At 40.5% G+C, this 13,433-nt stretch overlaps 2 protein-coding genes across 2 annotated transcripts; both read right to left on the bottom strand.

Annotated features, from left to right (window-relative positions):
* Window positions 1–384: 384 nt before the first annotated feature.
* sf3b4 (splicing factor 3b, subunit 4) lies at window positions 385–3,619 on the bottom strand. Its single transcript, XM_079571426.1, has 6 exons — window positions 3,535–3,619; window positions 2,914–3,042; window positions 2,295–2,834; window positions 2,042–2,179; window positions 1,213–1,365; window positions 385–697 (listed from the first exon to the last, which is right to left on the bottom strand). Exons 1-6 carry the CDS (start codon window positions 3,566–3,568, stop codon window positions 537–539), a joined length of 1,155 nt encoding a protein of 384 aa, XP_079427552.1. The 5' UTR covers window positions 3,569–3,619; the 3' UTR covers window positions 385–536.
* A 237-nt stretch (window positions 3,620–3,856) lies between these two features.
* Window positions 3,857–12,623, bottom strand: lix1l (limb and CNS expressed 1 like). The gene is made up of 6 exons (XM_079571389.1): window positions 11,973–12,623; window positions 8,857–9,020; window positions 7,022–7,162; window positions 6,848–6,943; window positions 6,602–6,679; window positions 3,857–5,732 (listed from the first exon to the last, which is right to left on the bottom strand). Exons 1-6 carry the CDS (start codon window positions 12,325–12,327, stop codon window positions 5,481–5,483), a joined length of 1,086 nt encoding a protein of 361 aa, XP_079427515.1. The 5' UTR covers window positions 12,328–12,623; the 3' UTR covers window positions 3,857–5,480.
* Window positions 12,624–13,433: the final 810 nt, after the last annotated feature.

Genomic DNA, 13,433 nt, shown 5'->3' with positions numbered 1-13,433 from the left:
TTACTGTGGACTTCCTCAGAGGTTGTCTCTTGATGTTGCTGTGACCACGCCTGGTGGGCTGATTTAAACTGTGTTTTGGCTCTGTCTTCCTGCTTGTAGTAGCAGGCTGATCACGCCATCTGCAGTCCAATTTCTTCAGAACTGTGTCACAGGCGTGAAAAAGTTGGTACGCCCCCTCGTCCCAGTTCACAAATTTGATGTAAATTTGTACGACAGACACATTCAAACACCTCTAAAGCGATTTACTGCATTCAATGCAGAGTGACTGTTGATGAAGACATGTTTTTCCCCATTTCCTTTGGCGGGCACCATTATTAATACTGTAAACACTTCCATTACTGCTTGCTAATGCATGAGATTTATAGTGCACAGTTAAGTGTATTTTGTACTAAAAGTTTATTCACCACACATCCATCATCCATCAGAGATACAAGCAGTTAAATTATTCACAAATATAAAACAGAAGTCTAAAGGTTTTTTGTGTGTTGTTTAAAAAAGAAAAAAAGATTAACATGAATGTTGCATTTTTTGATGGATTACGGTGGCATTGGAGCTCTCATGGGTGGGACAGAGGGTGGTCTAGGCGGCATGGGCGGTCCTCGCTGGAAACCGAATGGAGGAGGCCGAGGTGGACCAGTGGCGTACCCAGGAGGAGGCATTGGGGGTGGAGGTCCTCTCATCGTTGGCACTGGAGGTCCTGGGAGGAATACACAATTTATATCAAATGATTTTATCGCTGATGGACACTTTTTTTGTTTTGACATTTTTAAAGCAAGCAATTGACTGTATTTTTAAGCATATTTTTCGTTCTTGAGACCACTAGATTGTTTGATATTGACCACATTGAGTGGGTATGACATAGATGGTTATAGAATACTTTTGTGTGCCTTTCCATACAGTCCTAGGGCAGCACAGAGCGCAGTGTTTTGCGCTTGTGCCTCACATCAAGAAAGTCCCAAGTTTGATTCCCCGGATAAAGAGATTCTTATATCTCAGTGGGACTATCCTGGTTAAATGAAGGTCAAAGAAAAGAAAATAAATAGTAAAAATTATCAATAGTATAAACTCTGGACACATGCATGTTATATGACCCATGGGGGCGTAATCATTTGTAAACAAGGCTGTACTTACATATTCTGTTACCCCTTAATAATCATCCCATATTGGACTGAATAGCATTTACACCATGTATAAATTGTGCATATTGTTTACCCATGGGGGGTCCATATCCTCTGGGTGGGACGCCCATCGGGGGAGGAGGCATGGAGGGAGGCAGGGGTGCACGCGGTTGACCTGATCCCGGGGGTGCCGGAGGTGGGGGGACCATTCCAGGTGGTCCTGGAGGCATGGGCATCTGAGGGATTGCTACAAATAACAAAATAAATAATTCAGGAAACAGTACATTTCTATACCGATTGATTATTGCCTTTGGGGTTCGACTACTTGAAATATGAAGTGATAATAGAAATTGAACATTTATTATTTAATAGTAGTACAATATCAATAGCTCCCTCACATTAAATTCTGGCTAATTAGAGGCAAGAGTTCTTAAAAGGTGCAACTGTTTATGAAGAAAAAAACAAACAAACAAACTTCAGAGTAGTTCATATTTGGCCTTTTAGTGACCCAGCGGCTATATGGGTTGATGGAACCATCTTACGCATATATTCTACACATGGAGATGGTTCAATAAGCAGAGAACACCCATTGCAAACCCTAAAAAAAAGTTGATCCAACAGCACCAGAATGAAAAATATGGGCGCCTTACTAACCACCCATGCAGACACTGGGGTCACTAAAAAGCCGTATATGATACATATGTTTTATGTATCCATAAAACATATGTACACATTATATTACATTGTAGTATTTGTTGCTAGAACAGCAAAGGGTACATAATAACCCAAACAATTCAATAAGCATGAAAGTTATAAAACATCTCATAAAAACAAGAATAAAGAGATTTGTGATCATGCAACAGCGGAACACACTTTCCAGTATAGGTAATAAGTGTAATACAGGGACTTTAGACTACGCATACCTGGATGCATGCTCGAAGGGGGGAAATGTGGGGGACCACCATGACCTTGTCCAGCAGCGTTTGGAGGCATCCCCATCGAGGGCATCGATGGTGGCATTGACCCAGGAGGAGGAACTGGTGGGAATGAAGGAGGCATGCCTGTGCAAAGAAGGTCAGTTACCATATAGTTGGCATTCTACAACTCAAAGTTTACACAATAACAGATGATAATTGTTGTTTAAATGTCCTTTTTAAATCATACATATCCACTTACCCATACCCATCCCTGCGCCAAGTGTCGTCAGCACAGGTGTTGGGACAGAGGGTGGTGGTGGAGCATCTGCAAAAAGCTGGTGGGGCCTGTCTGCTTGGGACAGAGGATTTTGTGCAGCCAGGAGCCTTTCTGCTGCAGAACCATGCCGTTCTCCTTTTGAATCTTTCTTGAAGGCGTAGGACACAGTGATTGGTCTATTACAAAGATACTGGCCATTCATAGCTTCAATGGCTGCATCAGACGCATCAAAACTGGCAAAATTGATGAAGGCGTAACCCTTGGAGTTGCCCGTGTCAGGGTCTCTCATGATTTTGGGCGTCTGGAGGATCACACCAAAGGCACTGAACGTGTCATAGAGCAGTTTCTCATCAATCTCTGGATCCAAGTTTCCAATGAAGATGTTTGCCCCAACATCCAGGTTTTTGTTGTGTGCCGAGGCTTTGTTCACTCTAATAGGTTTTCCATATAGCTTTATCATGTTCATAATTTTTATAGCGTAGTCGGCATCTTCTTCACTCAGAAACTCCACAAAACCATAGCCTGCAGGAACAATAATTTGACATTATCCATCTACAAGAAAGATACACAAGATAATGAGCAAATTATCAACAAGACAAACCTTGGTGTTGGCCCGTGACTCTGTCTTTGGGCATGTGTGTGTTGACCACTGGACCGGCCTGAAGGAAGAGCTCCCATAGTAAAGGCTCAGAGACCTTCTCATCCAGGCCACCGACGTACACAGTGGCATCTACAGGAGCAAATAGAGGGGATAAAAGCTTTGACGACACAGAAGATGTGCTGTGTGTACTTTACGATTAAACATTTGCTGTCAATCCAACTTTCAAACTTGAGAGTACTGTATACACTATACACACAACATATGAATTCATTCACAGTGAGCGTTAGCATCTAAGCTAACTTTAACCTGGAAAGAAGGCATATATGCAGCAAACTATAAAGATAACTATGTTCTCCAACAGCAAAGGGACAATGTTCGTGTAGGTTTGGTGAGATAATTCAATGGCAGTCAACAGAATTATGTATATAACAATAATTACAAAGTTAAAAAGAAGCTAGCATCACAGGCATTAGCCCGACTTCCATGTGAGCCATTGAGACCCGTGGTGTTTATCAATCAATCCGAAAGTTACAGACATCAAAAAACAAACGGGCAGATAGACACATAAATTCAGTGCACGACTCAAACTTCATATAAACTCATACAATGTTTTTTTTTTACCTTGGTTTCTTTCTGAGATTGGTCCCGCTGCCATGTTGAATGAACAACGAAGGAGCAGCGTCCCTTTCGGAAGTCCCGCCTCTTCCGACACCAGACCGGAAGTAAGCACTTTCAGCAAATTAAAACTTTTGTGGATACTTCGGACCACGGATTACCATATTATAGCACTCATGTCAAATCTAATCCAGGACTAGACATTATATGAGTGTTATAAAAGAAAAAAATATATATATAAATAGTAGAAATTGATGTGATACAGCCTGTTTATTATATTTTATTTTATAATTCTACTAAAAGTATTAACAAGATACAAATTGTTCATATAAAATACATATTAATATTGCCTTTGAAAACCACATTAAAACACGTAACACAAGCGAGAATAAAAAAGAAACGCAACATGCATAGTCAAATTAAAAATGAATAGCAAAACATTAAAGTGTATTGTTCCAATATAGTGCTCCCGCCTCCCAAACAAAGTATTTGGAAAAGACACAAATTCAAGATTAAGAGCCTGTAGTAAAATACATAAAAGTGGTAAAAAAAAACAACAACAACAAAAAACAATGATAAACCAACAAATTAGAAAATGATGTAACAATACTCAAGGCAGTGATTTCTCTCTTTCTTTTCCTCATTATGAGGCCTGGAAAGCACTGATATTGCATTTGAAAACTCTTTCAAAAGCATCCAATAAAGACAACCTTGAATATTAGTTTGGTAGTTTGTATGGCAGCTAAAAGGATACACCTAATGTAACAGAACCATTTTAGGCTGCAAAAGGCATGTGTAGCACCATAACACTTGGCATATGAGACGCAATTTTGTGATAATAAATCCTTCACCATCTGATCAGATCATGTCTCCTTATGTGTCTCACAAGAAGTAAATGCTGGTTATTCTTTAATACTTCAAGGTAAAATAAACTTTTCAAGAGTTCTTTAGGTCCATTACACAATATCATACAAATAATACATTCGGTTGGTGTTCTATAGGTCTGTTTGTATACTCCTTCACACAAGATTCAGAAACCTGAGTGGCTGACAGTACCAAATTGTCTATCACATTACTAGACCCTTCTATCCCTCTTCTTGTTTGGCTTCATGGAAGTAAGAATAGGCCCATAATTTCACAAGAAAGTAATACGTTTTGTTGGTCTACATGTCAAATGTTCAGACACTTTCATCATATATAAAAAAGAATTTACAGGTAGTTTTTGAGGAAGCTGCCTTATGGTCACCAGGCACAAAGAGGTCATTGCAAAAAAAAAAAAAGGGCTAGTTTTTGTCAGACAGTGTGCATAATGTCATAAAGGCTGGATTACCTGGTCTTTAGTATCAACCAATGATGTAAGATGATGACCAATGATTTGCCCAACACAAAACAAATATTTGAAAATGTTACATACAATACAGATTTCTGCCATTATTACAATTAAAATGTACAGTATAACCATCATGGCATGACATTAAAGCTACTTCTCAATTAGTTTGTGTGTTTAGAAAGAACAAGAAACGTAAATTTGGCTTCATTATGTAAAGTTATATTACAGGTATCTAACTACTGTTGAAAAAACAGGCTTAGCTGAGTAAATGTCAGCCTTTTGCGCGTGTTTTTATAATATTCTTCTCAAATAAATACTAAAAACTATGTAGCTAAACAGCACTTTAGGCATACATAACAGAATTTTAGGACCATTGACCATAAAATGAATAAAAGGAATGTCCAATCATAGTGTCTAGTGAGAATATTGCGTGTGAGTGTTGAAATCTACCAGTGTCTGGAAATTTGGCTTCTGTAAATGTCAAGGCTTGAACACCATTGTTTTTGGCCACTGTTACATCATTGGTTGACCACATGACACAAGAAGCTTACACGTAGAGACCAGGCATCCTACAGAGTGAAGGCATGTCTCTCTCTCTCTCTCTCTCTTTCTTCGTGAGCGTTTAGTGTGAGGGGAGAGTGGCTGCGTTGGCTGCACTGAGCTGCCCCACTGCCAGCATCAGGATGTCTTTTTTCTCTTTGTGGAAGCGCAGCTCTCGCCCCGCCAGCCGGGCCTCCTCCAGCTCCCGCTCAGTGGAGGCCAGCTCTTGGGCAATGGTCCCTGCCACGCTCTGCTCGCGGTTCACCCAGTCCGCCGCCATCTGAGTGCGCATGTCATCGTCCAGGGCGCGATGGGAGTAATGAGCCAGAACTTCCTGCAAGAAGAGAATACAAGCAAAGTTATGATGATCAAACTGTCAAGAAAAACAAACATACATTGCAGCAGAGATTATGCTCAACATGTTCATAATAACTCAATTATTTGGTGCACAAAGAGAAAAATATGCATCTATAAATGTGACATGATGCATATGAGTTGTCTCATCAATTGCAATCTAGTTTAAGTCAAGCTTGTGCAGGAATGTAGAAAGTCCCTGGGGAGAAACATGGAATTTAGCTGGAGAGCTATTCTATAGCTAGGGGCAAGAGACCCTAGATCTATTATATGTGTGCATTTGTACCTTTAGTACCTTTTGTACCTAAATCTTATCTTAAAAACAAATATAATCTAAGACAGAAGGAACTTAAAGGAATAGTCCACCATTTTTACTACTGCGATACATGGTCTTACCTGAGCTTAGACGAGTTGATGCGTAATTGCAGTAAAGTGGAAGTGCTCTTAATATTATTACGCCTTACAATATAGCACCCCTTTTTTATCCGCTGTTAAAGTTCGCGTAACTAGACTTGGATTGTGTAACTTTTCACGTAACTATATTTAAATAGGGAAAACGTGGAGCAGCTTGGTAGCTTCTAACTTCACCCCAGTTTGGAGCTATACCATTGCTGGGAGAGGCTAAATGCTAACAACATTTGCTACACTGAGCGCACGCACAAAGACCAGGTACGCATCAACTCGTCTAAGCTAAGACAAGAACATATCTCAGTATGTAAAAACGGTGGCCTATTCCTTTAAGGGCAAACTGTAACATAAGATAATCGAGCATTCAAAAATAACAACAAAAAACAACTGGGTCTAAATAAAGGTTAAACCAGGTCATGAGCGGACGGTGAATTCGTGTACCTGGCGTGAACACTGTCTCTCCCTCATGGCTTTAAGACTGCCATTCCAGTGCAGCAGCTGGAAGACAGTCATCAGCTCCTGAAACAAACAAAATGTCAAGAGGCTGAGTCCTGTGAAGCTCGTGACCTGATTTAGCATTTGCCAGATAAACAACAAGTCACATGAACTGTATCCTGTTGATTTTATCTGCTGGGACACATCTAATTCCGTTACATGTTTTTTTGTTTTCAACATCCGTGGCTTTACCTGAAACTCCAGCATCGACTTTCCCTTGTTGGACTCGAGCATGAAGCGAAACGCACCGATGCCTGTGTTTGGGTTGTCTGCCTCCTCTCTGTTTCCCTGTGAATAAATTAGATAATAAACTTAATTAATTTAGGGTTGATTTCACATCTGTAAAAGACCACACAGGAGCCTTACATTAAATGGGGCCAGGGCTTCACTAACACTCTTCTCGATAAATTCGTTCGTGATGCGCCGGGACGGGTGTTCGTTGAAGACAGAGTTCATGAGAGCGATCTTGGCTGCGCTTCGTCGAGCTTCGGCTTTGGTCGGACAAAACTGTGAAGGAAACAATTACAGTCAGACGTAATGAGTTACACATGAACCCACAAGTCGTCTGGAAACATTTACTACTACTTTATAAAGCGCAAGGAGTAATTCTGAATAAATTATGTGATTGTAAATCTCTCTCTGAAACTCTGAAAATTAGAATATCGTTCCGAAGTTCATTTCTGTAATTCAACTTAAAATGTGAAGCTAATATATGATACAGACTCATTACATGCAAACATATGTCAAGCCTTTTTGATGATCATGGCTTACAATCCATTTTCAAAATATTCTAATTTTATTTTAAGTTTTTACAAGCTGAGTCATAATAATCAAAATTATAACATATATAGGCTAAACATATCTCACTTTGCATGTAATGAGTCTATCTTACATTAGTTTCACAGTTTAAGTTGAATAACAGAAATGAACGCACCTGTATTATGTAAGTAATATAATGTCCCAGTGACACGATTCTAAACATGCAGGTTCTTTGTATAAACCAGTGGGATGTCAGGCAAAAACACTGTTCAGGCACAAGCTAAGCTGTGCTTACAGTAGCCATATGTTTAGTAGCTAATCTTTGATCATTTAGAGCAGTGTTTCCCAACCAGTGGTACGTTGACTCCAGGGGGTATGCGAGCGTTTGGCAGGGGGTCCTTGGAATTATTTCAGATCAAAAAGAAGATGAAACTAAATTGCATCTCACCAGAGAGTGCCTTGGTTTTTCTGTTTTTTTAACTACTTTCCCTGCTCCAAAGAGCACCTCTGTTTTTTAATCACACTCTGCAGATGTCCTGGAAGCGCTTCTGCCTTTCTCTTTTTGATATGCATTTTAATATGTTTTTAAAAGAAATGTTAATTTTCCTAAAATGTTTGCATTTAAGAGTGTTTTAGCCATATTTTGAACCCAAAACAGCCGACCAATACATCTAAGTTTAGTTGACCATTTTCTGGTGGCATCCTCGAGATAAGGGGCACTTTAAGTAAAAATGAAAGACTCAAGGGGTTGGGAACTATTGATTTAGAGGTTTTGAGAGTTTTAACCTCTTAACCCCACCTGAATCAAGCACATTTTCTCGACTTCAACCAAATCTAAAAGCTTCTTTTAAATAAAGTGTCAAAAAAGCAACAAAAATGAGACGAAAACCAGGACAAAAAGTTTGCAAAAACCCACAAAAAAAGCGTAGAAAATACAAATACAACCAAAAAAGAGCAACAGGAAAGCGACGAAAATGTGATGAAAAAATGCACAAAAACACAAGCAATGAAAACAAAATGTCAAAAAAAGTGGCAACAATGTGGAGAAAAAGATCCATCTAGATCAGTTTTGTAGGTCTTAGCTTTCAAATGAGGCGTTACACTGACCTATAGGCTGTAACATTTTAGATGTTTCTTTTTTTTCGTTTTTGGGTTAAGCTGATCTGGGGAAAATGCTCTTGGTTAAGGCAGGGGTTAAGAGGTTATGAAAGCCGCACATGTGTTACTTACTGTGTTGTTTATAAGAAATAAAAAGTTAGATTGAAGACAGTAAATTAACAAAATGTTTTAATCACAACATGGTATTGGAAATTGGACTATTAACCATATGCCAACCTCATCATTAATGCTCTGTATAACTGCATACCCTATATACTGTACATATGCTGGTATTTATATGCAACTCCAAAACACTGAGAAGAAAAAAAGTGTCAATGTTAGACCTGGAAGCTCCCGAAGCAGCTGCCCCCGGGGAGACTGACGTAGCAGATGTACGGCGGGCTGTTGGACGGCACCATCTCGTACACCACCAGCGCCCCGTTCCTCAGGTCGGCCCCTCGGCTCAGCTTCATCTGCCAGAACTCCTGCAGCGCCTCCACCACGTTCACTGCTCACACAAAACACACAAATCAACACTATCTGTGGCTTTACAACGTCATCTATCAAACATTACGTCTATAGTCAGCAACTTTTCCTCCCAAACACACATGTGGAAGGAGATGGGGGAGGAGGAGGGTCTTGAGGAGGATGCCAGGGGATTTTCCTGTCGACTAAACACTTAAGCGCCTCTTGCTTGGAGGAAATTCTGCATCATCTCAAAAGGGCCGTTTAAAGAAACTCTCCCCCAGCCCTAGCACTGTATACTCCAACTACATTCCTACAAACCAGCAAAGGAACAACAAAGAAAGGCTGTAAAATTTGCAAGTGAGTCATAAATGATTATTTGGACTCGGGCCTCGTGAGAGGGAGAGAGACTGTTTGACTTCTATTTCCAAAGCTGTGGGTCCCGCTGTGTTGGAACTGTTTGATTTAAGCGCCTGGCCCGTACACAAAGTCTGTGGAGTCATCCATTACGGCTATGAAGCGACAACAATCAGGACCTTTGTTGACAACTTGGAAACGTGAGCAGAAAACACTTCACATTTGTTGTTCCCATTTACAGTAGTGTGCAAACTACGGACGCGAAAATGAATACAGAAAGTAACAACAAGTATTCAAAGGTATCGGTCTTTTCTTGGAATGGGTTAAACATAGTGCCCTGCCCAGATATAGAAAAACTAAATCATGAAAAAATTATGGATGTATGTAAGAAACAACCTAGCAGACGTGTTTTCTTCTGCCATATGTACGTGTGGAATGACGCTTGAAGTAAATAGCATTACTCTGCTGCTGAACCCTTTTAGAAGTAGCTAATCACTAGAAGAAGGTTATCCAAACTATATTTCATCAAGAGCTGCATACTGAAGTGGAGTGTGTACAGAATGGAGGGCCACAGATCAGAGGACAATGTAGTCAAACATTCAACCGAGTGCATTTAAGAGAGGTTTAAACCATTCCCCACATTTAGGCTTGGAACCCTTGCGTAATAAAAGGAAGCCTGAGGGCACCAAAAATTGTTTTGAGGGCTGGATTTAGCCCCCGGGCCACACTTAGAGTAAAGGCCCTGGTCTTGTCTTGCAATAGGATAAATATAGACCTTGTTTCGACTCAAATATTTGATTCTGCTGGTATTCGTTCTTTCAGTAAACCATAAAACTTAACCTACTGAAAGTAATTACCTGTAGTCAGTAGAAGAAAATGTTTTCAAAAATGTCATTTACATTGTTGGGCATTATGCTTCGTATCTAAGACACAGTAGCAAAAAATATGTTTCTTGAATGAGAGGCAAAACCTTTTCAAGTAAAAACAATAAAAACAAACAATCCCCTTGTCCAGAAGTGTTATTTTTGGAAACTTTTGCCATATGGAACACACCTGGAAGAATGAGTGTTACACAAACTTTAGCATTTTTGTCCCAACATGTTTTTTTTGTGTGCATTTTTCCTAAGGCCAGAATAAACATTTATTCATGTGTTGTCAAATGTTGATTTGAATCCAGTATTGCAGATTCAAATACAATTCAAACACACAGTAATTTAGACTTTTTGGGCTCAGCCGGTCTCGGGAGGTTATTTTTACCCGTGGCCGTGATAAGATAACAGTGCATTGTCAACTTTTCCGTGCTGTTTCCTGAATGTTAAATATGGATCTGCTGGATCTGGGCTGCTCTATTTCACAATGAGGAAACTATTGAGATCTGGGTAAAAGCATGAAATATGTCCACAAGCCCATGTTCACTGGGTTTCAGACGCTGAAACAAGAGTGAGCAGATGTGTCTCTATAACGCATTTGGACTAAATGAAGTCTGAGTTTGGATAAATATGTAATTGCCGTCTCTTTCTCTAACTGTAATTGCAACTGAGAGTAGATTCACGATATATGTTATAAAATCAATGTAGAGTTTAGAGTGCACATTTTTAACACATTAAGCATTAACATCTGGGACATACTAAAACATCTGATAAAGAAAACTCAAGGACAAATAATAACTGACTAAAAACTAACAGAAGTTGGTACTAAACTAAGTTAAAAAAAAAATCACATACATTTCAGAACATGCATGAAGAAACTACAGGCCGATATAGTAAGACAACTGCAGTAATATGACTTTTAAAGTGATTTTCTCATTGTTGTGGTGAGTATAGTCATGACCAAAATCAGCTGCTGAAAACATTTCTAATTACAAGTTAAAGCTCAAAGTCACAAACAAAGCATATGGCCCTTGTTAGAGAGACTAAAGTCAGTGTTGAAGGTATTAATTAGTTTGATTGAGGACAGAGCTGTGCCACCGGGGGACAACCTTTTAGATATAAATCCTATTAGCCTGAAATACACTATTAACTCCATTAGGCGCTTTATGGACAATTTTAAGAACTGGTTTTGCAATTCAAATGTAACTACTGACTTATTACATAACCTAAACCTATTTTTTATTATCATTATGATTTAAATTATGAAGGGGATACATATATTATACACATTTGATTAGCAATCAGTTTAAGCTCAATTGCATGAATGATGTGCCATAACCTACTGTCACACTGTGGAAATTATAGGAGATGTCAGATTTAAGCAGAAGGCGAGAGGGAGTAGAGTTTTGACCTAATTTTCAAAGTACATTTCATTTATCCATAAAAGCAATGCATTTTTAAGTCTTGCACCTCGAAGTTGAGGATACTCGGAGGCCAAATGAAAGGTTCAAGGGGATATGAAAGATGCAAAAGGTTGGGAACCAATTGTAAAAAGTAAGGGGGGGAAACAAAACATGTTAGCCTGTCTGGAGCCTATATTATATGAGAAGCAAGCCTCCTATGAAATGTCTTAGCAATCTCTGGCATTTGGCCCTCGTCCTGTATCTTGACCTTTACATCCAGCAATGCCTGTAACGATGCGCAGCTTTTCTCGCCCAAAAACAAAAGTCCAACAAACTCAGAGCCATGACCCTGCCCTCCTCTTTTACCTCTGCCGTATCCCTGGGTGTGTTTGGCGAAGCTCCGGACCACGGCCTCCACCGCCTCCTTCAGCACCGCGGGGTTCGCTCCAGGGTTACAGTGACCGAGCCCCAGTCCCCCCCCTCCTCCGCCGAGCCCCGTCCCGAAGCCCATGCCGCCGTACAGGCTGTGCAGCTGCAGCGGGGGCGGCGGCGGAGGAGGCCCCGAGGAGATGGACAGCGAGGCCGGGGACGGGAGCAGCGGAGCCACGGGTACGGTGACTCCCGGCCGCAGAGAAGACCGGAGAGTCCCCGTGTTGGTCACCCCAGAACCGAAGCCTATCCCGGGTTGCAGCCGTTGGTGGCGCAGCGTGTTGGACTCCATTGTTTTCAGCTAATGACTGTTGTATCCGGAGGACGATTCACCGAAAACAAGGAGATATGAGTGTAAAAAAAAGCAGCTTTGGGGCTGATGTAGCGGGTCCTCTTCAGCTTTGTCAGTCACGGAGGGAGGCAGCGCTATCCGGTGTTCATTGTAGACATAACGGAGCAGCGCTGGATTAGACAGCGGCTCTGTCTGTCAGTGCGGCATTCAGGGACACTGGGAAATTAAACTAACGGGAGACAAACATGATGAAATCCGTTTATTATTGTCTCCCATCGAATATACGGTCTCAAAAGGGTTTCAGACAGGGATTGGCAACGTTAGCCTAGGGGTCAGGCTTCATATCATGTGGCCTCTGAGACAATTTTGTCGAAAATGATTGCACACAACAAATGTAAAATATTGAACAAATACTGAAAATGTTGTCTTGAACCCTAAACAAGCCGAGTCTAATGACCAAATACTAGGCCTATTTAAAAGTTAAGCAAACTTGCCCCTGGTTTACTTGGGCCATAGTCACGTGGTTGATAAATGTAGGCTAATTCATTAAAAAAAAAAATATATATATCCTCATGGCCAGTGCAGAATAAACAAAAATACATTAAGTAGAACTGTAAAGACCTAGATTGCATATATATATATTCTGTGTGAAGACGCCTATGGACAGCGTAACATCACTTCCCTATCTTGTTATAGGAACTTGCTGCAAAGAATAAGAAATTAAATAAAAATAGGCATTCATTCATTTGCTTGCTTTGACCCTTAACACTGTCTCTTTCTACTCCATCCGCCTATTTTCTTTCATGCTCATAATTCCCCACGTTTTGCTGGGTATTTGAAGGCAGCAGGGGAAAGTCAGATAAAAATCAGGCCAAAGAAATCTGAGCCTCCCCTGTTCTCCTCCAGCCTCTGCTCCAGTCTGTGGCATGTGATCATAGTAACAGCCCGAGACAAATGCGAGACAGGACCAACAAACCGAACCAAACCAAAGAGTCTTTGGACCACCAACTTTGGGCAGAAGAACAACTCACACAAAAGGAAATGGAGGCTGGGGTTTTATGGTTTTCTAGTCAAATTTCTTGTCCTTTGTGTGGTCCAAGGGTGAA

Source organism: Gobius niger, assembly GCF_951799975.1.
Source record: "Gobius niger genome assembly, chromosome: 14".
Lineage (NCBI taxonomy): Eukaryota > Metazoa > Chordata > Actinopteri > Gobiiformes > Gobiidae > Gobius > Gobius niger.
The sequence above is the reverse complement of the archived record's forward strand: the minus strand, read 5'-3'. Positions and strand labels throughout refer to the sequence as shown.

What these genes read in the sequence shown, in the direction of transcription:
- sf3b4 (XM_079571426.1), bottom strand. Translation starts at nt 3,568, where the DNA reads ATGGCAGCGGGACCAATCTCAGAAAGAAACCAAG. An exon ending in AGTCACGGGCCAACACCAAG is followed by an intron (nt 2,835 to 2,913) that starts GTTTGTCTTGTT and finishes TTGTTCCTGCAG; the next exon opens with GCTATGGTTTTGTGGAGTTT. An exon ending in TGGCGCAGGGATGGGTATGG is followed by an intron (nt 2,180 to 2,294) that starts GTAAGTGGATAT and finishes TTCTTTGCACAG; the next exon opens with GCATGCCTCCTTCATTCCCA.
- lix1l (XM_079571389.1), bottom strand. Translation starts at nt 12,327, where the DNA reads ATGGAGTCCAACACGCTGCGCCACCAACGGCTGCAACCCGGGATAGGC. An exon ending in CACCCAGGGATACGGCAGAG is followed by an intron (nt 9,021 to 11,972) that starts GTAAAAGAGGAG and finishes TTGTGTGAGCAG; the next exon opens with TGAACGTGGTGGAGGCGCTG. An exon ending in GCTGCTTCGGGAGCTTCCAG is followed by an intron (nt 7,163 to 8,856) that starts GTCTAACATTGA and finishes TTTCCTTCACAG; the next exon opens with TTTTGTCCGACCAAAGCCGA.